Source organism: Haemorhous mexicanus, chromosome 20 (genome assembly GCF_027477595.1).
Source record: "Haemorhous mexicanus isolate bHaeMex1 chromosome 20, bHaeMex1.pri, whole genome shotgun sequence".
NCBI classification, from domain to species: Eukaryota; Metazoa; Chordata; class Aves; order Passeriformes; family Fringillidae; genus Haemorhous; species Haemorhous mexicanus.
Genome location: NC_082360.1, coordinates 2,989,299 through 3,016,377, shown reverse-complemented (window position 1 = coordinate 3,016,377; position 27,079 = coordinate 2,989,299). Strand labels below are relative to the sequence as shown.

Sequence of the window (27,079 nt, the reverse complement as noted above, 5' to 3'; positions counted from 1 at the left end):
GGCAGGGCTGGGTGGGGGAGTTCAGGAGTTTCCTGGTGCTGGGATCAGGAGCAGCTCCCAGCTGCACAGGGAGAGGATTTACATCGCCCTTGGGGAGTGTCTGCAGCACGTCCCCATCCCATCCTTCTCCAGATGGCAGGCCCAGGTCCTGCTGCTGGTCCAGCCCAGCAGGGGGGGAATGGTGAGGTTAGTGCTGAACAAGAACTGGTTTGCACTGGGAAGCTGGACTTGTTTTGGGACAGAAAGCAAGGTGCATGGCCCAGGCAGTGGCTCACATGCTCCTGTCCCCTCCTGCTGCAGCAGACTCAGCTCCTGTCCTTCACCAGTCACCACTATTGACTCACACGTTTATTCCCCCAGCCTGGAGCAATGGAAACCATGGCTGTGACCATCAGTGAATACAGCAAAGTTAGTCACTTTTATTTAAAAGAAATAACATATTACAAATAAGTGTGCAAAACAATTCCTGTGGTTAAATATGCATAAAAGCAACATGCAACCTTGACATCAACATGGTAAGTTAGTCCTTAGTAGGTTACATGACACTAAAAGGGACTTGTCAAAGTTAGAGTTTGCAACTGAAGTCACAGAGTGTCAGGGCTGAAGCATCTGTGAAATTAGCTTTCAGAAGAGCCAGACCTCCCCGCCCCAGTGTTCAGTGCCACAGCTGCTGAACTTGGGGCTATCTCAGGTTCTGGGTTAGGAGCTTGTGCCTTAGGTCAGCAGGAAATAGGGCAACAATTTTTGGGGAAGAGTGTACGAGTCAGTGGGTTCAGTCTAACCTACCTGTCCCTGGGCCAGCAGCAATAGTATGCGACAGCTCAAAGGGAAAAAAAAAAGACAAGTTTGCAAGTTTAAAGCCATTGCAGACATGGACCTTCCTGCCACCTTGTTCAGTTCTTGTGCTGGACATGGCCATGGCCTCTCCAGCCTCCCAGCTGCAGCAGTTTGGCAGTAGTTTGGCAGCAGTTTCACAGCTGTCACACCAGTACCGACTGTTGGATCATGGAAGGAATCAGCTCTACAACTACAGGAGCCCTGGGTGCTTGCTATGCTCACACAGGAGAGGGGAGCTGGGTCAGCCCTTGCCCAAAGGTGCCTCCAGCTGCTTCACAGAGTTTGGCACCTTGGACAAGTAATGCTGATCCCTCACCTGACGCAGCACTGGCAGGGCCACACGACCACCACCACCCAGCCCTGGGCACCAGGTCAGAGGACAAGCAGGACTTGACCTACAGGTGTCCCTTGCTCCATACTTGTCACCTTCCCTGTTCCCTCAGCTGTGCCAGGGGAGGGAGGAGAAAGCATGACCCAGTGTTCCCTGCTCCCAGCCATGCAGAAAAAGTAAAGCAATGCCTAAAATCTTCTGTTTTCACATCCCTTTTCCTAAAGCCAGCTGAAGGTGTGGACAGCCCCTGCAGAGCTCTCCCTGTGGCAGGCACTCTTGTTGGAGCTACAGTCATGTCACAGTTTAGACTAAAGAGAAACCCAGTAGGCACAAGCTTGTTGAAAGCCACATCTTGAAAACTTGAGTTGGTGACAGTAACCCAAAGAGATTTTAATGATGAATACTTGCAGAAATGAGAACAAACATATGTAGTCCACTACTTCAGAGCTGCTTGTGATCATGTTGAGCCAGGCTTCTCCATGAGCTGTGCTGCACTTCTGGCTCAGTGCTGGACACTCAGATCCTGTCCCTCAAAGGCGCGGGGTGGCCGAGGCAGTGCTTTGAGCCGGGCACTCCCCTCCCTCAGTCAAAGCTTGTCGTCCGTCATTTCTAGGAACTGAGCGTACACATCCCTTGAGCATTCCCCTTTTTGGTTGAATAAGAACTTGTAGTAGCTGCCATCTGCACATATTGCTGCAACACAAACAAGCAGGGTCAGGGGGCTGTGCCAGGGCTGCTTGCCTTTGCTCCAGCATAAGCTGCCCTTCAGACTCTCAGAGGTGTTCTGGAGGGACCCATGGCCCACCAGTTGTGCCAGCCCCGTGCCTCCCTCCCTGGGCAGTGGTGCAGCCAGAGCTCTGGGATGACAGGGACACAGCCCTGTCTCAGCAGAGCATTCCCTCCCTCCAAGCCAGCACAGTTCAAAGTCAGAACCTGGGGATGCCTCCATCACTCACCTATGACAGCATTTGGCTCTGTTCCAAAGGCACAAATGCACGGAGAGCCTGAGGGAACCTGGAATTTGGAAAAACTCCATTTGGAACTGAAGTATTTGGGGAGAAAGGTGGCAGAGGCCAAACTGAAAGAGAAAACAAAAAAAAGTAACAGGTTGGTAAGGTGTTGACTAGGGTGGATTCAGAGCTGCTGGAGTGATTGAACAAGGTGCAGGTTTGACCTGATTTTTTTACTGGCTTTTTACTTGAGTAAGAATCAGATAACCTGAGTAATTTCCCCTTGCAGGAAGGGAAACACGACAGCTACCTTGCTGGCTTTAAGTGACTGCAAAAACTGCCAGAAGGATTGATTTTTAGTAGAGGAAGGATTCCACAACATATGTTCATCCTAAGGTTCACTAAAACCTACACTGAGCCTCTACTGAGATGCTACAGCCCTGCAAAGAACAGCAGGAACTTGGCAATTACCAGAGATTATTAAATCTGCAGCTTCATGCCAGCCCAGCAGATAAATTTTTCCACCTCCATCAGTGTAGAGATTTTGCTACTGAGTGACAGGGCCAGTGTTTTAAATGCAATTCAAAGCTCAAGGACCCCCCCACCCCCAGGGCTTCAGAATGGCTCCAGCCCTACCTTGACTGCTTATTTCTTTTGGGGTCTTCTGCAGCAAAAATGTGGACTGTGCCGTGGTCACTGGAGACGCAGATGAGGGAAGCATCCTGGTTGAAGTTAATACTGCAGAGAACACAGACAGCTGCAGGATTTCTCCTGGGACAGACCCACAGCCCTGGCACAGACAGTTCTGCTGCTGCAGTTGTGCCAGCCTGGCAGGTGGGGTGGTACCAGGAGGAGCAGGGGCTGCCCCGAGCCAGGGCTGCTTTGGGATGAGCAGGCAGCTCTCAGAACAGGCCCTGCAGTGGCAGCAGCAGCAGCAGCCCTGGCATGGACACAACACCAGTGACACTGCTGGAAGGAAATGCACGAGCTCTGCTCTGAGGGATGGGCAGAAGGTGCAACTGCTGCCCCACAGTGGGACTCAGCACAGGAATGGGAGTTTTCCTGGGGAATGGGCAGAGGGGTTCCCTGCTCCTGGGACAGTCACACCTGGGCCCTGGGTGCTCCCCTGCACAGCAGGATGTGGGGATAAAGCTCCCCTTGCCCCTGAGCTCACCCCAGTCCCCCTGAGCAGTGCTCCAGTGCATCAGGGCACTCCCTGGCTGTCAGTGGGAAGTTCAGCATCCCCCAGATCCCACTGGGCTGGGCAGAGTCATTGCCTGGCACCAGCCCCAGCTCTGTCCTGGTCCTGCAGCCTGTGCCAGGCCTCACAGAGCTCCCAGCTCCTGCTTTCTCCTCCCAGCAGAGAGCCCAGAGGGAGGTGCAGGGGCAGCCAGGGTACCACAGCCATGCTGTGCTGGCTGAGGGGCTCAGCACAGCCAGACCCACAGATGGCACAGAAGCAGCTGAACGTACCAGTATATATTGGCTGCTTGTGATCCTCGACGTAGCTCCTGGATTAAATGCCCTGATGAAGTATCAAATATTCTTATGAGGGTCCCCTTGGAAAGGAATCAAGCATTGTATTAGGAAAGGCAGAAGACTGTCTTTACATCTGTGAATGCATCCTAAAATGTTGTCTGGCCAGCATGGCCCTGCACACACTGCTGGAGTTTTCTTCTTGGTAGATTTGCAAACCTCTCAAAACCAAATTCTGGGGAAGAACACTAGTTTCCCCACACACCACCACCACCACAATGTAATAATGCCTGGGTACAATCTTGTCACTTAGTGACTCAGGAAGTCTCTTTTAGTTCAGTTCTAAAGCACTGCTGCAGCCCTGGCCCTGATTTGCAGACACTGGCTGCTGTAGAGTGTGCCCAGGATCTGTGGGTCCCTTCTGCCACGCTCCCCTCAGTACTACTGCATTTTTCATTGCTGCTGTGCAGGTCTTTCCCACTGAGTATAATCAAGCTGTGGCTGGTCTTGTCTTAAAACTGGTTCAGTTGACATCACTTAGAAGCATCAGTTACCACACACTCTTGATCTGTATTGATCCAAATCTGAGCACCACCCAGTCAGGTGACAGAACACTGCACTGGGAAACTCCTTCAGCTGGAGTCAGCCAGCCTGACAGCAGAGCTGCAGAACGAGCCAGGGTGTCTCAAACAAAGTGATCAACAAATCAGTGCTGCCTTCCTCTGATGAAGAGTGGGTGTACACTGGGCTGTGCATCACCACCTGCAGCTCCTGTGACACACCTGGTTAACAGAGGCAGCTCTCCAGTCACACACCAGGACATAACCACCCAGCAGAGAAAGACTTGGTAAACATAGTTTAGTTTGTATTTAAGAGACAGGCTTGAGATGTTTGCTGACTGGGCTCAGACTCCGAGTTCAGTTGGAAAATAAAAGCTGCTTGAACTTCTTCTCTATGCAAAACAAGGAATGTTTAATACAGACGCAGCAGATAATGGCTCTATTTAGCAATGGAGTTGGCAGCTTTTAGAACTCTTTTTAGGAGACATGAAATCATTAAGCTTAAGAGAGACTTAGGATACATTTTCTTTTTTTAAACTGCTTGAGTGACAGGCTGGGCAGTAGAAACTATGTGAAACAGAGACTCGTTGGATTAATTTGGCTTGTCCTTTAGAAACTGATTTCAGCTGAGTGGAAGAAGGCAGCAAGAGCTGTGCCTGCCTCAGGGAGATGGGTCCATCTGCCTGACATTCCCAGGGGAGACAAATGTCCTGGCAGCTCTGCCTCAGCCCAGCACAGGGGATCTGCACTGCACCCTAACTTCATGCTCTTGTCTCTCCAGCCCCATGGAACACATGGCCCTTTCTGTGTGAGGGGGCAGCCTGCCCCATCCTGCTCTGTAACAGGGGCTAAGCCAGAGCAGAACAGAGCCTGCCAGTACAACTGAGCTATTTACAAGTATTTCTTTAGCCAGGGGGTCTGGAGTGAATTTAAGCAGAAAATAATAAAAGGTGAAGAATGCAAATAAGCTCCCCCCCCGCCCCTTTTAAAAAACATCTTGAAGAACACATCAAAGACATGAACTACTTGGGCCAAGTTGTGTTCAAATGTCACTGAAGAATCACTACTAGAGCCAGCTAAAACAAATACCACCTCAGGCACAGCCCTTGGCTGTTGGCTGTTTGGGCATCCCAGGGGAGCAGGGAAGATAAAGACTGAGAGTGCACAGTTCAGTGGCAGATTTTCCCAGGAGGTATTTCTCTGTCTCTCCTCCAAAGGATGTGACTTGCTATTTCATCTCACTACGCTAGAACACACAGTAAGTCAGAGGCAGGGGACATCATTCTTACTTTTTCTGATGCTGTTGCAATTCTTGTTCCCTGCAGGTTTAAAGCAATACAGCTCAAGACTCCTTCATGAGCTGGGATGTCCACAGGAGGCTTCTCTGTGTTAGCCAGATCCACGATCTGCACGTGGCCAGTGTGTGTTCCAGGAAATGCAAGAAGAGAGTTATTACTATTTGGACAAAGGACACAGAGACCTGAAAGACAAAAAAAAAAAACAAAAACAAAAATTGGATCATTTCCATAACCTAATCAACTTTCCAAATGTATGTTTCTAAAATATAATTCTGAGTAAATCAGAATCTCATTTTAATGGCTAGTGCCATTACATTGATTGCTAGTCCCAAAACATCACCTGTCCAAGAGTGCAGAGCACAGTTAAGCAGAGGAGTTGCATAATTTTAACTTGCTCTCATCAGTTCATTTTATTGTAATCCAGCTGTGGTTATCCAGAATCTGGGTGGTTTTGCAGATCAGCCCAGTCAGTCCATTACATCAAAGCTATTTTAAGAAGAACTTAAAAAGTCTCCTTAGCAGCTCAGAAAGGGTAAGAGTTTATCAAAAATGACATCTGAGCTTCTGCTCCATCAGTGAAACTATTATTAATTTGTGTTTCAACTTGGTTCTTACAGCACTGGCACCTTTCTCTTTGTAATGTTTTGTGGCCCATTTAAGGTAAATCACACCAATCCCAGGTGTTCTGTGGGTGCCAAGTGAACTCCTGAAAATTCAGTGCAAGAAAAAAACCTCCTCCTGCTGCATGCCCTGCCTGTCAGTCAGTCAGGCTGCTGGAGCTGCATGCAGGCTGGGACTCCATGGCAGCAATTCCATGTTTGCTGCAGGCAGGCATGAAAACCCTCAGAGATGGGGGTTCCAATCCTGTATAATGTGGTGGAGAAAACACCCTCCTGACATCCCAGCTGAGCCTCTCCACCAACCAAGCCCTGCCTGCAGCCCTTGTTTGCTCCACCCTTCCTGACACTCCTCCAAGCCCCTGCCAGCCCTGCAGAGAGCCCTTCAGCAGCTCCTTCTGCTCCTGCTGCCATCACTGAATGAGCCTGAGCCCCCCCAGGCTCAACAACAGCCACAGCCAGGCCTTGCTATTTAAAAAGAACACTATCAGTTTGCTCATTAGGCTCTTTTTAACAGGAGAGAAGAGTTTGCTCAACACCTCCAGCTCTATTAGGAAAGAGAAATGATGCACCTTACTGGAATTTGTGTTTATAATTAACCTTCCAGTAAAAATACAGGTTCTTTAGAGAAAAAAGCATACAGCTCTTCAGAAATCACATCTATAACATGAGCACAGCAAACAGCTTTTCTGGGCCAAGTATTTATAAATTCTAATAACCATTCTATAAACACAAAAGCATCTCCAAAGGACACGACTGCAGTGCAGTAAGTGTTTAATGACTTCTAAAGAACTGACTGAGGCAGCTGAAGATAAATGGCACGTCAAGAACACAATAAACTTGTTTCCATTCCCCAGCCCACACGTACAACCAACCTTTAGGGTTGTAGCAGGTTTCAAAGACGTGCAGCTGGTGGGGATTGTGTGTGAAGGTGAAAACTTTAATCATCGAGTCCAAGACAACCACAATTCTGAAACAGACCAGAAGTTCCTGTGACTCGGGTGCATAAAACAGGGACACAAACATTCATCCAGACCTGCAAAGACTTTCAACTGATTTAACAGCCCCATTCTTCCTGCCCTCCCCCACAAGAGACTCCCAGCCTTGCAGCAGCCACGCAATGATAAGCCTGCAAAGCACTTTTATCCAGCCCCTCCACCCACGCATACACAGACTCCAGCTGTTCACAGCTGCTCTTGCTCCAGGGATCTGCTGGAATTTTCTTCACTCCCCTCCATACCTAGAAAATCAGCAGGAGCCACAGGAGAATATTTCCCTACATTAGGGGACCAGGAATTCTTGTAGGTTTTTCACCAAGGCTTCACATAGCAGGATACTTAAACTGTGGCCTGTTTACACCTAATTCCCTGCCCCAGAAGCCTGTTTCACCTGCTGCTGTTAGAGCAGGATCTTTCTCTTCGTACAAGCAGCTGGGAGTGAGCAGGAGCACAGAGCCAAGCTGGGTGTCTGGACCCCTCTGCTGTACCTACCTGTCTCTTCGCAGCTTCACTGCTTTGACTTCTGTGGAAAACTCTATCTCAATGACAGTCTTCTTCTTCAGGTCATCCCAGATCATGACTACAACAGTGCAGAGATTGCATTAGACCATCAAGGCATATTCAGAGATCCACAGCTCCCTTATAACAACTTGCAGCTCCCCACAGTCTGATCAAGAGGTTCACCCAATGGTTAAGCAGCTACAGACAAGCATCCTGCTAAGCAGAAGGCACTGAGGCACTACGTATCAACCCCCTCACTCACACTATAACTTGTGCAGGCAGGAGCTGGTCAACTCCAACCACAAAAACTGACAAAAAAGACTTATTCTAAAGAAATGCAGCTTTTTTTTTGTTTGCTCTGAGGGTTATGAAAGAACTAACGTAGCTGTTGAAAAGAGTAGTACATTTTCCTACAAAGCTTGCCAGGCAGGGAGCTTCCTGCTCCTTGCAGAGCTCACTGTGAGAAGGTCAGCAGGCCTTGGAGAGCAGTCCCTGCAGGTACCAGCCTGTTAGCACTGCACCAGCAGTGATGTAACTCACTGCACCACGGTGCCTTAAACCTGCAGCAGCATCCCCTTCACCCGACCTTCAGGACATCAGCTCAGGGCCCTGGCTGTGGGAGCTCTCTGGCAGTGTCACACAGGGCCAAGGGGCCTTTGCAGGGTGCACCCCTCAAGCTCACCTTTGTTGGGTGGGTACTTCGGCTTTTTTCCTCCACCTACTAGTGCTAAATAGTTGCAACGAAACAACATTTCCACATGGCCAACACCACCTTCTAGAAACTCTGCAAGACAAATGTTTCATTTGAAAGTGTCAGAACTGGTTAAATTGCCATCTAATTTTTACCACTGTTACAAGAAAAGCTTGTGTTATCCAGCACATTTCTCAGGCATCTGAGAAGAAGAGCATCTTCCTACCCTGGCTGCTCTTAAAAACCAGAGAATGTAGATTCCTTGAAAGTTCTTCACACTGGAGCAGTAAAGCCCTGGATTTCATACAAGCCCTTGTGGTTTCTTCAACAGCACTTCTGAGTGCTGTGTTTCCTTCCTGAACAGTTGTACTTGAACACGACCCCTTTCTGCAGCAGATCCTCCTCCTGACTCCATTAAAGCATTAAAAGCAGGACAGCACATCCTGCTGTGAAGAGGTGTTATCACTGTGCCAAAAAGGTCTGCAGTATTTACAAGGGATAACCTGAAACAATTGAAGAATGTGTGATGTGTTCTGAATCTGTGTTAGAGCACTGAGTCACTGCCTGGATGGGAATTTCTTGGAACTCCTGGATGCAAGACAGACAAGCTGGGGTTGCAACAAGATTTGGCTTCATGCTGGGTTACAGAGAAAATCAAATGGACAAGCTCCAGCTGGGAGTGTCTTGGGCAGGTTTAAACCCACAGGGACAATGAACAGGATCTCTGTGTGCCTACACAGCCAGTTCAGTGAGAGCTCTCACAATCCACAGGGAAAAGGCAATCTGACTCATAAGGAACTTTTCACCACAGGACTCCTGGAAGCATCTCCTTCCAGAGCTACTGGCAGGAAGAGTTTTGACAAGGAACTCTACAGGATTTCAGGCTAATCCTGACTCTTTGAGCACATTGTCACAAGTGACAGTCCCAAGGCATGTTGCTTATGGAAGAATTTACTTTTAAGAGCAGAAAATAGTTTGTCAGCCTTGGCTATGTGAACAGTGACTAAAATCCTTACAGCAGTAGCAAGTGAAAATGTGCCTGATTTTGTAGGAATTGCTACTTTAAGTACATTTTTCCTCTTAATAAATCCCTTTTCTCACCACAGGCTGAAAGTGCTGGGAAACCTGTTTAGCAGCTCACTTCCTATATTTAGGATTAGAATGACATGGCTCAGTTTCAGTTTCCCATATTTTGACTCAGTTTTGTTTGTTTTTCTGATAAAAAGCTCCACTGTTAACACAGCTCATCTACTGACTTCTGTTAAGACACAGGAGCAGCTTTACCACATTAAGATCCTCCCAGATTTTTAAAACATACATAGAAGGTAAGATTTAGAGCATGAGAGGTCTGACCTCTCAGTGCTCTTGCAGACAATACTCTTGAGTATGAGAAATGTTACACTGAGATCTCCAGGAAAATGCCTGGAGTCTCACTGCCACACTGGATCATCCAGATCAGCACACATGAACAGAACAACTGGTGGCTGCAGGGAGCCACTCCTCCTGCTCATAAATACCCAGGAAATGCCTCTCCTACTCAGGCTACAAACATTAGCAACAGCAAACACAACTCTGCCAGAAGCTGAGACCGATTCCTCATCAGCCAACTGTGCAAATTAACACCACGGAGACTTTTGACCAGGCAATGGCACAAGTGAGAGTCCCTGTGGGAGCAGCAGGAGCTGCCTCTCCTGAGGCTTTATTCAAAGCCTTCCAGGGATGGAAAAGTGAAAGCTGAGCAAGAATCAGTCAGGGAAAAAATGAGAAGGCTGAGCTTCCAACACAGAGCAGCACGGTGTAATAAGTGAGTGTTTTACCTTGTTTCTCTTTTTCTTTGAGTGGATCTGCATTATAAACTCGGAATCCATTTTCCATTCCACATGCAAAGCATCCTGTGTAAAAAGCACATATATATACACATATATAGTAATTGCCAGATACACTCAAGAAGGAAGCAAGAGCCAGAGGGTTAGGAAAGCATTGCTCAACGACTGCATGGATACACTTGAGCTGAAGAGCACTCACAGGCTCTGTTAGTGATGGCAAGTGAAAATCTTCCAGAGAAGCTGTCCTCTATGCTGGCCTGGTGGAAATGTCTTGGTATTGGTAATAGGCAGGTAAGAAAATAATAGAAGGAAAGGAAACCAATTCCCAACCCACCTGGATCCTGTGCCATGCACTAGAGTGCAGGAAACCAGCATCTTAATGTTTATGGTCCAACAGTTATGAAGTGAGCTCCCTCCTTTCTTAATAGATCCAAATATACCTCATGATTATGACTCTGCTGTGGATGTTTCCAGAGCACAGTGCTCATCAAACAGCTTTTCCAACTGTGCTAACAAGAGCTGACTGCTGTACCATGCCAATAACTATATGCCAATAGCTGAATTCTAACCCAGGACATAAGCAGAAGCCAGATTAAAACTCTCTGGAAAATAATTGTAGCTACTTTTTCATACAGAAGTATGCATGTGCTTCTTTAGTGAAATCCATTAAGCTGCCAGTCCCCTGTCCTGCTCCTTGCCCTGCTAACAGGTGAACACAGGCACTGGTACAAAGCAATGCCACTGTGAAATCAGAGCAATGACAAGTCACCAGGAAGCTGCTGGCACTGGCAGCAGCCTGATGGCAGGATGGCTGCTCACAATTTGTGTGTACTGTACCAAAAATCCAGTTAAAAATCTCTGAGGTACTGGAACATAAGTTCCATTTACTCTGCTTTTATTCTTATGTACTGCAATGACTTGAACCCCTCAAATAAAAGCTGAGGAGCTCTGTCTAAACACAACCCTTCCCCAAACTCGATACTCCAACAATCACAGGGCATGTGGGGGAAGAAATCAAAACACAAAAACCTACACCCTTAACCCGAAAAACTCCCAGGTACAACTTCACCCTGTCCAAGATACTGTAATAAATTAAGTGCACAAAGTTCTTGTTTACACAGATAAACACACACACAAAGTAGATAATGTGAATGTCATAATTTTAGCAGGGTTAGCAACCATATTGCAATAGGCTTTGATATGAACCCTGCTGACTTTCTCTCCTCCCCCCTCAGCATTGATTTGCTCTGGCAGCCAGGTCTGTAAGTGTGAGCTGCAGTGATCTCCCAGCACTGGGACAGCCAGGGAGCAAGCTGCACTGGAAACCTTCCCCTCTACATAAAGCACTGCTGCACAGGATGAGAACTGATCTGGTCCTCACAGCTGATCCAAGTAATTATTCTCCAGCAACTCCCATACTGTATTTCCAGGGAAGTCAAAGGGAAGAGATGCTGAAGCTGTTCCCAGTAAGAAAGTGCTGTAAGGTTTGAGTTGTGCTGATCCCAGAAGCTCCAAACAACCCAAATGCAGCATTCCTGATGCAATCAAACACACACTTTACACTTCCTGCAGCACCACTACAGCTCTCTGCAGGACCAACCTCATGAGTAAGACGTGGGCTGCTTTAATGCCTTGGGAATATCCACATTTTTAACTGAAGACAGCACAGCAGAACGTGGGGATGTGAGTAACAGTGAGATTCCCCATGTGGTCGATCACTACCCACAGAGATATTAAGATCTTAGGCACGGCAACCCCTGAGTCAAACAAGAGAAGAAAACCCTATAGGAAGATTTCCATTTCTGCTTCAGTTCCAGGTAACAGGAACAGCTTTGAAGCTTGGTGATTCCCATCTGACTGATTTCTGTTCCACTGGAATCACAAATTTGATGGCTACAGCTTTCTGTAAGGAAGGTAAGCCCTTCCTTACAGGGCTGACAGAGGAGGGAACATTTCCTTAGGTTCACTTCCTTCCACAAGAAGTGCACCTCTCTTTTCAAGAAGGGACAGATGAGCTGAAAAGCCACTGACAAAAGATAACTCAGATATTTGTTTTAAAAAATGTAATGATCTGTAATTGCCTTGACCCCTAGTTGTGCTAGTTCCTACAGAAAAAGTGCTTTTTGCCACCAGTGCCAGCGAGACCAGAGTGAGTTTTGTTCCTCCAAATCTGCAGAAAAAGGAAGAGTTAAATTAATGACCAGCCTTTAGAAGATGCCACAGGCAGAAGGTGACCCGTTGGCACAGAGAAACCTGCAGGCTCTGGGGTGTGAGGTCCCACAGGGGCAGTAGTGGAGCACAGGGAAGTGACCATGTCCAGCACAGCTTCTGCCATGGTGGTTTTCCTTGGCACCACAAATGCTGTGTAAAGCCAAGAGCACAGGACCCTACCAACACTGTGGGGTCCTACAAAGCATTCCAGCCCACTGGAGAAGAGCAAATACATAAGTCAAGGGTTTCCACACCAAAACAAACCCACACCTCAGTTTTCAAAGCAGCTTTAGGCTGCAACAGTGACAAAACAGAAATTTGTCAGCAATTTACAGTAAGACCATTTATTATGATGTTTTGTCTCTTAATTTCTGAAAAGCACGTTAGTGTCCTTCTCAAAGCAATAGGAAAGGATCTGAAATCAGGAGCTCACAGTCTCCAAATTAGCAAGATAAAATCAGAATATTTTGACTTCAAACAACTGACAACTTCCATTTCCTTGTGTTACATTGTTTCTTTTTAATTTAAAGCCTAAAAGCAGCAAAGGCATCTGATATAAAACCAGCATCATTCAAGTCAGAGAAAGGAAGGCCCGTGGCAGAACAACCACAGCTGCTTTATCACTTGCCAGTCAGGAAGACTCAGCCTCAGTGAGATTTCTTTGATGGTTCCTCCTGTTCTCCCATCCTTGTGGGATTGGCCAGTCTTAAATTATTAAGAAATTAGGTTATTGTGGCAGTACATGCAGACACCCACACTTGTGAGCTTCAGCACTCCAGTGACTCACGCTCTATTCCTGGCAAAGCAAGAAGGCAGCAGGCAGCTTTCCCTCCCCTCTGCTCTCTTTCAGGTGGCCAAACATCACCTGCCCTTCAGCACTTTCCAAGAGCCCTAAACTCATAAAAGGTCACTGAGTTACTGCAGTGCAGTGTCATCGTTCCTCACAGCAGCAGCTCCAGGAGCTGCCAAACAGAAGCCAATTGTGTTTTTTCTTCATGTTTTTTGTCATCACTCAATTGCCTGGCCAGGTGAGGTGGGATGGGACATGAATACTGTCATGATGCCAAGACAAATTCCTTAAGGTGCTTTGGATGTGACAGCATTTGAAAAAGGGGTTTGTCTTGCATTTATTGCTATAGAATTAAGGAAGCCTTTGTAACAAACAAATTTTACACTAAATTGATGATCTAAAGGCATTTGCAATAAAAGAGAAACTTTTCTTATACAGCTCTACAGGCCAAGCACCAAATATCACTGCTCCATTACAGACCCTGCAGATGTGAAATTAAGCTCATCCTCAAAAATCTTTTTCCATCTCTGTTGGAGAGGCAAGATGAAAACAAGTGCAGAGCTGCTGAGAAACAAACTATTCTATTCAAGTCTATGGGATAGGAGGAAAAGAGCTGCCAAGATGCTCTCACCTCATTACCTCCTTCATGTGCTATTGCCAAGATGTCATCAGAGACCTTTGACTAAAATCAACAGAATAATTTGTGTTTACACACAACTTCAATGGCATCAGCAACAGGTACAAGAGCTGCAGTCTACAACAACAGAGGCTGCAAGAGTGTCTTAAGCAAGAATATTATTTGTTAAAGCAAAAGGATGTTACAAAATTATGAGCTTCTGCTCCTTATTCCACAAAAACGACACTTACTCATAAGACTGGTGCTATTTTTGTCTTGCCAAAGCAGGATGAGGAACATGCACCCTGCTTCTGGAGGAGGCCTTCTCCTCTAACAAAGGGAAAAGATAAGCCAAGGATGCACAGGGGCTGTTGTATCAGTGCTTGCCTGCCAGTGCGATTAGAAGTGTTAACCACAGTTTTTAAAACACAAACCAGGTAACAAGAAAGAAGAAAGCAGTTACACCATTCATTTTGAAAGGGGAGTACTGAGACTGAGAAAGGGCTGAACTGTGAGCAGCTCCCAAAGAAGCCCTTGAAGCACAGGCTTTGAGAGCCTGCCGGAGCCACACACGGTGAGCAGCCAAGCGCAGCAAGCCCCAACAAGCCGGGTCCTGGTCCTGTTCCTTCTCCGCTCACCCACCCACCCATTCAACTCTCCGAAGCGCTGGGCACAGACGCGAGCGCACAGCGCTGAAACAACGGGAGAACCACTAAACCCTCCCGCTGCCAGCGGCCTTCCCGGCTCCTCCCAGCAGCTGCAGCCGCCACACCTCGGGCATCCCCTAAGGCAGCAGCAGCCCCGGGACGCGAGCGGGAGCCCGCAGTGACGGCTCGGGAGCCGCGGCAGACCCGGGCCCAGCCCAGCCCGGCCCCGGCTCAGCACCGCCGCCCCTCCGCGGCACCACCCGGCTCCCCGGGCCCGCAGCCGTACCGTGGTCCTGGTTGAAGCCGGCGTAGAGCAGCCCGTTGCCGTGCGGGTTGGCCGGGAGCAGGTTCATGGCTCCGGCTCGGCCCCTTCGCCCCCGCCCCTCACACCATGGCGGCGCCCGCCCGCCTCAGCCCCGCCGCGGGAGCCCGAACCGAGCCGGGCCGAGTTAAGCCCGCCCGAGTCGGGCCCAGTCCAGCGAGCCCGCCGGAGCCGAGCCGGGCCGAGCTGAGCCGAACCCGCCCGAGCCGGGCTGAGCGGAGCCGAGTCCGGCCGAGTCCCGCCGGGCCGAGGCGGACAGGCCGGCGGCTGCTTCCGGCCCCGCCAGGCACCGCTGCCGAGCGCAGAGCCCATCCAGCCCTCGGCGGGAGGAGCGCCGAGTAGTCGAGCGTCGCGGGAAGGGCGGCGGTAGCGCCGGGAATGGACCGGGAGTGACAGCCCGGACCGACCAGGACGAACCGGGACTGACCGCCGGGCCGGAGGGGAGGATGGGTGGCCAGTTTGGTAAAAACTTTCACATCAAACTACTAAAAACACAGGAGTTGCGGTTAGAACGCGCTAAAATAGGGATTCCCTGACTTGACAAAACCCCAAACCACCCCCCAAACCCTACCCCCAACAGCACAGATACGTCTTGAAAATTCTCGCGAATTTCTCGGGACCCAAGGCCCTGAGCACCCTAACTGGACTTAAACAGTAATTTTACTTCGAGCAAGAGGATGGACCCGACATCCTGGTGAGGCCCCTTCCCAGCCGGATTTTTCCATGACTGTATGGTGAGCTGGAGCCCAGGCTGTGTGTGCTCACACCAACAGCAGCTATTCCCCATCCCTCCTGTGCGTTCACCTCCTTTTCCGTGCTCGCTCTGTGCCTTCCGTCGCGTCTCGGATTTGTGACCAGCTCTGCTGGGAAGTGACCGCAGCTTTTCGGTGCGCGACAGCTGAGTGCAGCCCCGGAGCTCTGCACGGACCAGCTGCTGTAGTGTTCTTTGGGTACTTATATATACATATAAAATAGAATAATCGCATTGCATCTTTATGAGATTTTGTTTCCTCAGGCAGCCAAGAGACTGGGTAATGTGAAATAACAAACCCTTTGCTTTTTTTTTTTAAAGCTTCCCTTGCCCAGCTAGGGCCCCAGGCTTTACTTGATCCCCGTGGGATTGCTGCGGGCGTTACCAGGAGCCAGGAGTGCTGCTCCAGCCTGTCCTTACCTTGTGTTTATCGTGGCTGGCAGGAGGAACAGAGATTCTGGCTTGGGGACGGACACACATCCGCAGAAATGCTCCCTCCAGCCAGGCATTCCTCCTGCATATCACACAAAGGGACCAGGCTGCTCATTGAGGAGGCCAAGGGTATAATTTGGAATAAATGAACCAGCGTAGCCGTGTGCATGGCACAGAACTGCTGATGCTACACCCGGACCGGGCGGGCAGATATTAAAGTCTGGGTGTCTCCGATCCAGGTTTAACCCCGCGGAGCTGCGGGCAGCCCTGTCCGTGTGTGCACTGGAGATGCAATTTCAACACCCCGACAGCTCCATCGCAGCGTTTCCCGGAGCTCCCCCGGCACACTCAGCCCAGCGGGCGGAGCCTGCTTGTACCCGGGGACAGAGCCCACAGGAATTTCTTCCACCGCACGGGGGTTTGCGGGCTGGGCTTTCCCTGTGAGCAGACTTCTTCTGGTGGCACTTTTCTTTAAACTGATGCACTGATTGCTCCAGGTCCGGCACTACTCTGACTCTTAACTGGCCGGAATTTTTACACTCCCAGTGCTGATCCAGGAGGAACATCACAGACTCTCACAGCAGTGGGGATGCCGATAGGAAACTGGATGAAGCTGCACCAAAGGATTGTTATTACTGGGGAGGAGGAGTCACACAATCCCTTCACACATGAAAGACTTGGCTTGAGTTATTCTTCCACCTTTCAGGTAACAATTTTGTAGACAGATGTTGTATCAGAAGCCTTATATGACACTTAAAGGCTGAGTTCACATTCCTGGTATCTAATTCAGGTATATTGTTCTTCAAATTTTTCTAAAGGAAGATAAAGCCAACCCTCCCCAGTTAAAAGAAACCATTTCTAAAGAATCTGAAGAAATTATTTATTTCCCAGAAATACTCAATTAATTTATTTTTGAAATAGTGTTCTTCAAGTCGTGTTTCTTTTACCACAGTGTCTGTGGCATTTTTGTCCTAGAACTTTCTCATAGAGTGGTATGAAATGAAATTTATTCTTACAGGAAAGTGTTTAACCTACAAATTAATTCCCCAAAGTATTAAAAAACATACAAAACCACTTATCAAATTAATTACATACACTACACCTTGTTGTGCATGTGCATAATAATTACATATCCATTTTTAGCTTAGTGAAGTTTGTCTTTAAAAATTACAGGGAACTTCACAAAGAATCCAAATGCACTATTGTAGCACTACAGAATTTATCACACTGTTGGTAGAATTTAACAATCATAAATACATTGTTAAGTATATTTAATACATTTTATTGTATTGAACACATTTTAATTGTGTTTAATATATATTCAGTGTATTTAATGCATTTTAAGTACCTCTGCCTGAAGATGCAGACCCATAACTAATTTTTATATTTTTAATTGTTTGCAAAAAATACAGGATTTTCTTTTATTTTTATTGGTAATGCACAGATTTCATGGAATTAAGAATTTAATCGAATGGTATTTATCCCTTGTATAAAACCACACAAAATAGTGAAACCAATGGTGTTGTGCACATCAGACACTAAAACGCAGGACGTATCCAGTAGCAGAATGTCATGTCCTTTTGGTGGCATTGGATGTGTCATTCATCCCAAAGCACCATTTCTTTTGTGAGCAAGCTCTAAAACAAGACTTCACGTTCTAATTTTTGTCAGCGTGGTACTTACATGGAGTGTGCGCTGCATTAAACAGGAATCCCTGTGTTCGAGTCTGGAGGGCCACGGGGCGCTTGTGCGGAGAGGGGAGCAGTGTCAGACTCCCGTCACACCGGGAACTGGCCCCTCATAACACCGGGAACAGCCCTCATAACACCGGGAACAGCCCTCATAACACCGGGAACAGGCCCCCATCCCGGCGGGAACAGCATCCCTCACAGCGGGAACAGCCCCTCATAACACTGGGAACAGCATTCCCTCATAACACCGGGAAGAGCATCCCCTCATAGCGGGAACAGCCCCTCATAACACCGAGAACAGCATCCCCTCACACCGGGAACTCCTGTTCCCATAACACCGGGAAATGCCTCCATCCCAGCGGGAACAGCATCTCCTTACAGCCGGAACAGCAGACCCTCGCACCGGGAGCAGCTGTCCCTCACACCGGGAACTCCTGTTCCCATAACACCGGGAACAGCCCCCATTACACCGGGAGTGGCCGCCCCTCACTGCAGGAGCAGCCTCCGGGAACAGCCCTCCATCTGCAGGAACAAGCTTCCCTCACACCAGGAGAAGCTGCCCCTCACACCCAGGAGCAGCCTCCCCTCACACCGGGAACAGCCCTCCATCACTGCAGGAACTGTTCCCTCACACCGGGAGCAGCCTCCCCTCACACCGGGAACAGCCCTCCATCACTGCAGGAACTGTTCCCTCACACCGGGAGCAGCCTCCCCTCACACAGGGAGCAGCCCTCCATCACTGCAGGAACTGTTCCCTCACACCGGGAGCAGCCGCCCCTCACACCGCGAGCAGCCTTCCCTCACACCAGGAACAGCCGTCCATCACTGCAGGAACTGTTCCCTCACACCGGGAGCAGCCGCCCCTCACACCGCGAGCAGCCTTCCCTCACACCAGGAACAGCCGTCCATCACTGCAGGAACTGTTCCCTCACACCAGGAACAGCCGTCCATCACTGCAGGAACTGTTCCCTCACACCGGGAGCAGCCTCCCCTCACAAGGGGGGCAGCCCCCCTCACGCCGGCCTCCGGGGGTGCCGCTCACCCGCGCTGTGCCCGCCGGTCCCGTCCCGCAGCCTGGCCGGGATCTCCGTGTCCCCACGGCACTGTCCCGCACCGGCAGGAATTTCCGCAGGGATCCCCGCCTGGCTCATCCTCCTCCTTGCACCCCACCCGGCCGATTAGCGGATTTAATCACATCTCTTTGGGCTGAAGCTTTGGGTTTCACACCAAATGCCCCCGATACAGCGCTTGTGGACATTCCTGGGGCTGCCTTCAGCTTCCCTCTAGCGGATCGGCCTAAAACCGCTCTTCCGCAGGCGGTCGCGGAGCTTTAGAGCGGCTCCAAACTACAAATACCAGCAGCTCCAGCACTGCTGAGAGGCCCCAGGACCCACCTCTCCTAGAATTAACCTCTCCAGTTTATGGTAGCAAATATTTATAAAGAATTTTATTTTTCATGTGTAGCTATAAAAGCAAAGCATTTTGAAACGTTCTCTCTGGCTGAGCTATTTTTTTAGCTGTGTTCTTTAAATTTTTTTCCTGTGGTGGGTGGACCTTCCTACCTCATCGTAGAGTGACAGTGGCAGAAGGACCCAGACCTTTAATCCTGTTTCGCAGCAGGTTTAGCAGAGGAGCAGCTGCAGCAGCCTGGAAATGACCATGGAGAAGATCCTGAAGGCAGAGCTGAACACCAACCTCCTGAAGGCACTGGGGAGCTCTGGGGGAGGATGCATCAGCCAAGGCCAAACGTATGAGACAGACAGAGGACGGGTGTTTGTGAAAATCAACCACAAACCTCAGGTCAATGCCAGCAGATCTTATGATTGCATAGAGATAGCTCTATGATTGCATAGAGAAAGCTTTTTATTTTAAAAGCAGCTGATCGTTAATAATACATAATTATTTCAGTTCTGAGTTTTCTTTTTAAAGCTGTGTCTATTTTATATCCAGAATTAATGTAGCAGGTTTGGTTAGTGTGAAATGCAGTGTAATGCAATGTGATAACCCTCAACAGCAGGAATGAGCTTCATTCCTGTAAAAAGGAGGCCAAGCACAAAGCTGTTACTGTGGTACTTGGAGTTTGGAAAAGCCCAGAGCTGACTTTGCATTCACTGCATTCCTTTTCATGTTCCAGTTGGGAGGATTGATGATGGGAGGGCACAAACAGGGGCCAGTGCTAAAACTTGCTGTTATCTTTAAAGCTACAGAAATTTCAAATATCCCCATTGCTTTTGGCATTTCTAAAAGTAAAACTCTTGCAGCTTCTCAAGCCAAACTCTTGACTTCTCTGCTACTAAATGAATACTCAATTGCTTTTTCTAACACCAAAGTGCATCAGAAATTTGCTTTATCCATATCAAAATCATCCTAAACTGCTGTGAAAAACAGCACCTTTGCTTCAAAAATGCAGAGCACATGCTGAGTAATTTTGCTGTCTTCTCCATCCAGTGGCCTGTGGGGAAAGAAGAAACAGTTTAAGGGCTCAATGTTACCTTATTTAGCAGTGGCTACATAATCTTCAGAGGTGCTGCTGCATCCAGGTAGTTTGGGGTCTTCATGAGCAGCTGGAAATCAGGGTGAAATGTGACATATCTTACAGCTCTGGAATGAATTTAGGAAAAAAAAGATAAAAGAAGTCAGGGTTAAGGCCCTTAAGTCTTTCTGTGTGGACTGAAGCCTTGCTGCAGCTCTCTCCTTTTATCAAGAGGAATTAACTCCTTGCCACTTTGTCAAAAGTACTCATTGTAGACATCCATAGTTTAGCCCAAGGATATTCTTATTCCTTGACAGGCTAGAAAAATGTTTGAAGGGGAAATGGCAAGTTTGGAAGCCATTCAGAAAACCAATATTGTGAGAGTGCCTCAGCCCATCAAAGTGATTGACCTGCCTGGAGGAGGAGCCATGTTTGCCATGGAGTACCTAAAGATGAAGCACCTCAACAAGTATGTCCATGCTTTTCTTTTTACTGTGTTTTGGGACACATTTTTTTTAATGTCTTACAGTCAGACAGGAAATTCATGAGCAGAGTTGCTTTATTCTCTGAGACAGAGCTTCTCTCTGTTGAGTTCTGTGTTTCTCTGTTTGCATATTAAAAAATATGTATGTGTGTATGTATCACAGATACAATACAATACAATACAATATGTGTGTGCACACTCCTTGTCCATATTTTGCTTTTCCTGCACTAGAAATGGCTGTCACTGCTCATTTGTGTGCTGCTCCACACGTGCTGAGATGCTGCTGCACTGAATTTAATCACAGCTGAGTTTGGCTCATCATTCTTTCATGAGATTTTTCACTGGAGTTTCTTTTTCCAGCCCAATGGGTTTCTTTAACCTTACAGGCTGCTTAGGTCTTTGAAACCTCTGCTTCTCTCTGTAGAATCTTCCAGTATGATTTAAGCCATGATTAGGTTAAGATGATATGAATCTGCATTTCTTCTGTCAGCCAATCTGAACATGGAATTCAGGAGTCATGTGTTGCTGAAAACAGATTTTCAGGAGCACTGCTGTCTTCCAGGCCTCCATATGGGAACAGTGTCATGTCTGTGGCTCTTCTGGCAGCTGCTTGTCCAACCCATCTATTTTATTTGGGACAATAATGACAATTCCACAGCCTCCACAAACAGGTTATTCTAATCCATCCCACTGTTCCTAGAAAGGATTTTCCAATGTCTGACCTTAGTCCTTCTGGTTGCAATCTGAAATCCACCATTTCCCCCCCCCCCCCCCATTTTGGAAATGAAGAAGAAATTAGTTTCTGTCCTTGAAACTCCTGTTAAGATACCTGTGGAATATTTAACTGGTTTTTAGTTGTCTAGAACTAAACCTCTGCCTATGGATTCTTTTCAAACTTACCTTTCAACTGCTGTTCAGCTGATTTGGAAGGGTAAAGCCAACAGGAGATACCATGTTCTGTTCTCTGCTGATAGTGGGGCTGATAAGGACCATCCTCCTCCCTTTCTGCTCCTGTTTATACTACCTTGTGTTCTCTTTACCTTTCTTGCAAGAGCATTTAGTGTGTTTGTTGTATTATCTGTGTCTTCAGAGCTGTTGTCAAGTAATTTGCTCCCTGTTAGGTGCTTGTGAAATTGATTAAGGGTCTATGTTTGCCAAAAATAGCCTTGGTCATATTTAATTGAGGTGTTTCTTCCTCATATAATATTCGCTCACTTGTTTCACTTTGATTTTGGTTTATTTGGTCCTACAGATACTCTTCAAAGCTGGGAGAGCAGATAGCAGAGCTTCATCTTTATAACCAGAAACTTGGAGAGAAGCTGAGGACTGAGGGAAGCACAATTGGTAAAGCATTGATGTAATGTACTAAACCAAAAAGGAAGCAATTCCTTTGGCTGGGGTGCAGCATTGCTTTCAATTTCCTAAGTCAAGCTGACAATTTGGACTCTGCTTCACTGTCAGACACTCTCTTAAAATGTTCTTGAGCTTACAGAAATCCTATTTTTTGTTTGCTGTTGGTTTAGATAACAGAATATTGTCCCTTGGTAAATGCAGAATTAAGCTCCTCTTTAAAGATGTTGGAGATGACATTTTTGAACTCAAATAAGAAGCAAAATATTAAAGAACTGCTGCTCCTCAAAGTGAATTAAAGCATAAATGAAAAGAAATCAGCTATATAAAGAATTATTTTTTGAGTTGGTACTGTTAAAATTTGAAGTGCCAGTCTGTATCTGTATTGTTCCCATGACTTCAGAGTGGAGTGGGTCTGACTCTTAGTGGTGGACAAATTATAATCCATTATTTTTGAGTGAAGGCCAAATTACTGGCAGGTCCCAAATAATCTATGAATCAAACCCAAGCTACATTCAATGGCAACATGTCCAAGTACCAGAAGAGCAGATTGTGACTCTGTATTTGGGCTCCTTTCCTGAATGTCCAACTCCTTCATCCAAAGTAAACTCACTGACCATGGCTGACTATGTCTCCATTTCCAGCATCTTCAAGTGCAAAAGATTTCTTTTCAGCTTTATAAAGGATTGTTGCCATGAAATAAGTGTAACTTATTGCTGAAAGTTATTTTTCCTGCCTTAAGTTCTGTGTTTGCAAACTTTAGCATGTAAAGATCTCAAATCCCCTAATATTTCTTTTGTTCTGTAGGAAAAGGAGCTGGTCGCTCCGAGGCCCAGTTTGTGGATAAGTTTGGATTCCACATAGCCACTTGCTGTGGTTATATCCCACAGGTATGGTCTGTTCCACAGCTGTGAAAGCCAACGGGCACTTGGAGAGGTCTGTAAAGTGCTCATACCCGAGCTTGCTCCATTTGTCTGCAGCTTTCTAACCACAGCTTTGCTTTCCCTGTTCCTCTCTGTTCCTGGTACTGTCTGGCCAGCAGGCACTGTGGGTTGAGTGAGAATTTGGAATGAAGTGCTGGTTCTTTAGCTTGGTGATATTTAAAATCAGTGTCCCTTCACATACCATATCTTGGTTTATTAACCCCTACTATATGGATCTCTGCACTGCTTTTGGAGAGCCTCATCATGTAACAGCTCATGACACATTGGAAAGGGCTCTTGGAAATGAAAGGGCTCTTGGAGATAATTCCACCATTTTCTGGCTCTGCATGTGTCAGGATTTCATTCTACAACAACTGAATGAACCGTCAGTATCTCAAACTCTTTGCTAAGTACAACTTTTCACCAAGTTAGAAATGTGTTACCCAGTAAAAATGAATGAATGCTTCTGCATTTCCAGAAAGATTTGAAACAGGACATTGAACAACTGAAATGATCTGACCAGAAACTCTCCCTCTAAAATACATTTTAAAAATGAGAATGAATGAAAATAGCCAGCATCTCAGTTTTTATTAAAGAGAGCCCCACCAAAGTATGGTGGGGAGCAGCACTCCCAAAACAAAACATCTGATGTTGCTGTGCATTGGTCACACTGACATTGTCCAGGCCATTGTGTCAGCACTGAATGTTTTAACTGGATCTCTCTTATTGACACTGGATGAATGTGTGTTAAAACTGCATGTGACAAACCTGTGCTGGATTTTCCAGGTGAATGAGTGGCAGAGTGACTGGCCGACCTTCTTCATCCGTCACCGACTGCAGGCTCAGCTGGATTTGATTGAAAAGGATTATGGAGACAGGGAAGCCAGAGAACTCTGGTCACAGCTAAAAGTATGAACCATGTTTTAAATCTGTTTTCTATAATTTCAGAAAATGTGTATCAGTGGGATTGTAAAGGTGTTTTATAAGGGATTTACCCAGCTTGGAATGAAGAACAGGGTCTGGATGAGCTTCTCAGTGGGTCCATCAACACTGTCAGCTGAACAGAGTTCCTGTTACTCTTTCAGTCTTACAGATAGTGGAAAAAAACCACCTGTAATTCAGAATTAACCTTTATTTCTGAGAATGTAGCTAGTAATAATAATAATATGGGAAATCCTAGGAGCTTGGTGTTATGAAGTGGGTGAAATTCTGCTCCCTGGACAGATTTGTATTTTACCTGGCCCAGGCTGAGGCTGGTTCAGGCCATGTTCCATGCAGCACTCAGGGAACACCAGGGATGTTCCCCCTCTCTTCTGTTCAGTGGTCCAGATGCTTACTGCAGTCCTTTTTGCCATTGAAACTTTTTAGTTTAAATGAAATTATTTTATATTTCTCATGACAGCCAACAGTATCCATGTCTAGAAACAATGCATCAGTACCAGGTGTTGATACTAGATGTGAATTAAGTGCTTTGCTGAGTGCTGAGCTCTGTCAAGAACAATCCAGAATATTTATCACTGGATTATTCTTGTTGCCATCAGTGTCCAAAGCACTCCATGAGGGCTGAACACAGGCAGCATTTGGTCACCTCAGGCTATAACATGCTACAGTACTTTATTTTATTTATTATTTTCTTCAAAACTCTTTAATTGTTAATGTCTGTTTATGCTTTTTCAGCCGAAGATTCCTGAAATGTTCTGTGATGTGGAAATTGTTCCTGCTCTCCTGCACGGGGACCTGTGGGCAGGGAATGTGGCTGAGGACGACTCTGGGCCAATTATATTTGACCCTGCCTGCTTCTATGGCCATTCAGAATTTGAGCTGGCCATTGCTGGAATGTTTGGGGGCTTCAGCAGCTCTTTTTTCTCTGCCTATCACAGTAAAATACCCAAAGCCCCAGGATTTGAGAAACGGAACAAGTTGTATCAGCTCTTTAATTACATCAACCACTGGAACCATTTTGGGACAGGGTACAGGGGCTCTACCCTAAACATGATGAGGAAACTTCTGAAGTAACCAGGCACATTTGAGAAATTCTGATATAGTCCCTTAGGAATGAGCAGCCCCTGCTCATCCCAAGTACCACAAACTCAGAATTGGTGGTAAAACACCTGATATGGGGAAGGTTTAATGCACTCTGAGCCTCACTAACTAAGAGCAATTGTGTAATCTTTAACTTGGGCACTGGATTCCTCCCTGCTGGAGGAAGGGGCTGCACTGTTTGTCAAGGCTCCGCTGGCATGGAAAGCAGCACGTCAGTCAGTCTGCCCTTGCTCTCTCACCTCTGTGCTGTGCTCCCACAGCTGTTCCACAGCAGCATCTTCCCAGTCCTGCTGCTGCTCCAGCAGCAGCTTGTTATGGAGAGCTGCAGTTGTGGGACAGTGGTGCTGGAAGCAAGTTCTTGTGTCTGCCCATGTTAGTTCTGGTTTAGTTTTCTGTCTGTTCCCAGCCCTTTTCCCATGAATACTTCCATGGTCTTCTGTTTCCCTTTCCTTTCCTTTTGCCTGTCAAATGTCCTAATCCAAAATTTCAGTCAGATTCTGTGAATCTGAAAAGGTTCTCTGTTTAATTTAATGAGCAAACAAGGCCCTTTGGCTGCATTTGGCAAACAGATGTAATTAATAATATTTCTAATTTGGCAAACAGATGTAATTAATAATATTTCTAATATTTATTTTAATTTAACATAATTTACTCACATTTGTTTTTTCCTTGCTAGAAGAACTGAAATTCCAGTGGTATTTTCTAGAATGATATTTAGTTCCTTGGCAATTAACTGTACAGTCAGAAATAGGTTATTACCACTCAAAGTTGATAATAGGATTTCATCATTTTAGTGTCATATTTCAGTGTGTTGTACTACAATAGTAACATATTTAAATAACTTTGTAAAAAGACAGCAAAATGTGGCTGGGTGAGAAGAAGCACCTGTGGCTGCTGAGTTGGTTGGTGCTTGATGTATTTTCAATTTTAGGAAATGAGTGCAGTGGGCAAAGCTGGTCTGTTGTGCCACAACTGGGTTATGGAAGGAATATCAAAATGTCAAATCTGATGGATTTTTAAGGGGTTTTATTGTTCGTTACTGCTTTATTTTTACAGAAAACACAGGCAGTGGGAATTTGGGGAGAAAAGTGTTCAGCAAAGACACTGGTGCACAATCTGAGCTAGGGTACATTAGTGACTCTGGAGGATTTTAATGGAAGTAGCAAGAAGAGTAAAAGTGAGTGCAGTCCCACAAATATGAATTAGAAGATTTGGGTAAGAATGACCTGAGTATTCAGACTTCAGTTGGTTGGCATGACTAACACTAAAATATTATATTCAAAATTGCTCAGATATATTTAGACTTTTCTCAGCTTTAAATGGTTGTGCTATAAAGATTTAATTAAGTTTAAAATTTGATGTTGTAATTGGTTTAAAACAATGCACTTTGCTCTCTGTAAATATGATACAAATAGTGAAAAATTTTTGCTTCCTTTGAATCAGGGGAATCTATCACAGTTGGTTATAAAACAACAGAACTAAAGCCATGGAAAAGAACTAAAACAGTGGAAAAGTGGAACAGTAGAGTTTGGGATTGTAGCTAATGGCTGGAAGATCTAGGTCTGAGCAAAGTGCACTGGTGTTTATGGATATGAACAAACCAACTTGTATCACACTGGGAACTACTTGTGAACTCAAATTTCTTCTGAAATAAAACACTTGTCTTGCAGAAGCCTTGTGTTCAGTGTACATGTCGTTTGTGGCAGTGGTTTGATGGAATGAATTTGAGCCTGAAAATAAAATATTTGGGTGTGGATGGAGCTGCTGGATAGCAGGAAAAAGCAACTTACCTGTTGGGACATCCTTGAATTTCCTGCAGAGTCAGTGGGGCTGTAGTTGCAGCTTTCAGGGTTGCAGTGTTGTTTCCAGAACTGTGTGATATTAACCAGGCAATGCAGTGTGGGTTGGGTAAGGAATGGAGGTCATGGACAGCTCCATCCAGCTGTCTCCCACACACCTTGTGTGGTTGTCCCCATCCTTGTCCTTTGCCCCTGGGGTTCCTGTGCCCAAGTCCCCAACTCCATCCTCACCCAGTGCTTGGGTGCCCATGCCTGTGTCCCCATCCTTGTCCCATCCCCAGAACCCCATAGCTGGGTGTCCCCAGGGTGGGTATCCCCATCTCCAACCTAGATGTTCCCATCCCTGGTGGGTGTCCCTGGGGTTGTGTCCCCATCCCCAGTAGGTCTTCTTGTTTCCACTGGGTGTCCCTCGGCTGGATGTCCCCATCCCCAGTAGGGGTTTCTGTCTCCGGATGGTGTCCC

At 46.8% G+C, this 27,079-nt stretch overlaps 2 protein-coding genes across 9 annotated transcripts; one reads left to right on the top strand and one right to left on the bottom strand.

The window, feature by feature from the left end:
- Window positions 1-399: 399 nt before the first annotated feature.
- WDR45B (WD repeat domain 45B) lies at window positions 400-15,677 on the bottom strand. 2 transcript variants are annotated; one of them, XM_059864449.1, is made up of 10 exons: window positions 15,476-15,677; window positions 10,077-10,151; window positions 8,251-8,352; window positions 7,560-7,647; window positions 6,945-7,039; window positions 5,444-5,634; window positions 3,592-3,677; window positions 2,755-2,856; window positions 2,125-2,246; window positions 400-1,861 (listed from the first exon to the last, which is right to left on the bottom strand). In XM_059864449.1, exons 1-10 carry the CDS (start codon window positions 15,660-15,662, stop codon window positions 1,755-1,757), a joined length of 1,155 nt encoding a protein of 384 aa, XP_059720432.1. In that variant the 5' UTR covers window positions 15,663-15,677; the 3' UTR covers window positions 400-1,754. The 2 variants fall into 2 exon arrangements, with proteins under 2 accessions (XP_059720432.1, XP_059720433.1); XM_059864450.1 differs by lacking the exon at window positions 15,476-15,677 and adding an exon at window positions 14,636-14,775.
- Window positions 15,001-26,490, top strand: FN3K (fructosamine 3 kinase). 7 transcript variants are annotated; one of them, XM_059864457.1, is made up of 9 exons: window positions 15,019-15,133; window positions 15,252-15,365; window positions 15,744-16,560; window positions 19,166-19,345; window positions 20,336-20,487; window positions 21,755-21,846; window positions 22,660-22,742; window positions 23,562-23,684; window positions 24,453-26,490. In XM_059864457.1, the coding sequence occupies exons 4-9, from the start codon at window positions 19,199-19,201 to the stop codon at window positions 24,789-24,791; spliced, it is 936 nt and encodes a 311-aa protein (XP_059720440.1). In that variant the 5' UTR covers window positions 15,019-15,133; window positions 15,252-15,365; window positions 15,744-16,560; window positions 19,166-19,198; the 3' UTR covers window positions 24,792-26,490. The 7 variants fall into 7 exon arrangements, with proteins under 7 accessions (XP_059720438.1, XP_059720437.1, XP_059720439.1 ...); XM_059864455.1 differs by having other exon boundaries at window positions 15,001-15,365; XM_059864454.1 differs by having other exon boundaries at window positions 15,001-15,405.
- Window positions 26,491-27,079: the final 589 nt, after the last annotated feature.

Excerpts from the sequence above, each read along its gene's own strand:
- WDR45B (XM_059864449.1), bottom strand. The coding sequence starts at position 15,662 with ATGCAATGCGATTATTCTATTTTATATGTATATATAAGTACCCAAAGA. Across the intron at positions 7,648-8,250 it reads GAAGTACCCACCCAACAAAG|TCATGATCTGGGATGACCTG; the intron begins GTGAGCTTGAGG and ends GCACTGTTGTAG. Across the intron at positions 2,857-3,591 it reads CAAGCAGCCAATATATACTG|TATTAACTTCAACCAGGATG; the intron begins GTACGTTCAGCT and ends TGTTCTCTGCAG.
- FN3K (XM_059864455.1), top strand. The coding sequence starts at position 19,199 with ATGACCATGGAGAAGATCCTGAAGGCAGAGCTGAACACCAACCTCCTG. Across the intron at positions 20,488-21,754 it reads AAGATGAAGCACCTCAACAA|ATACTCTTCAAAGCTGGGAG; the intron begins GTATGTCCATGC and ends TTGGTCCTACAG. Across the intron at positions 22,743-23,561 it reads GCTGTGGTTATATCCCACAG|GTGAATGAGTGGCAGAGTGA; the intron begins GTATGGTCTGTT and ends TGGATTTTCCAG.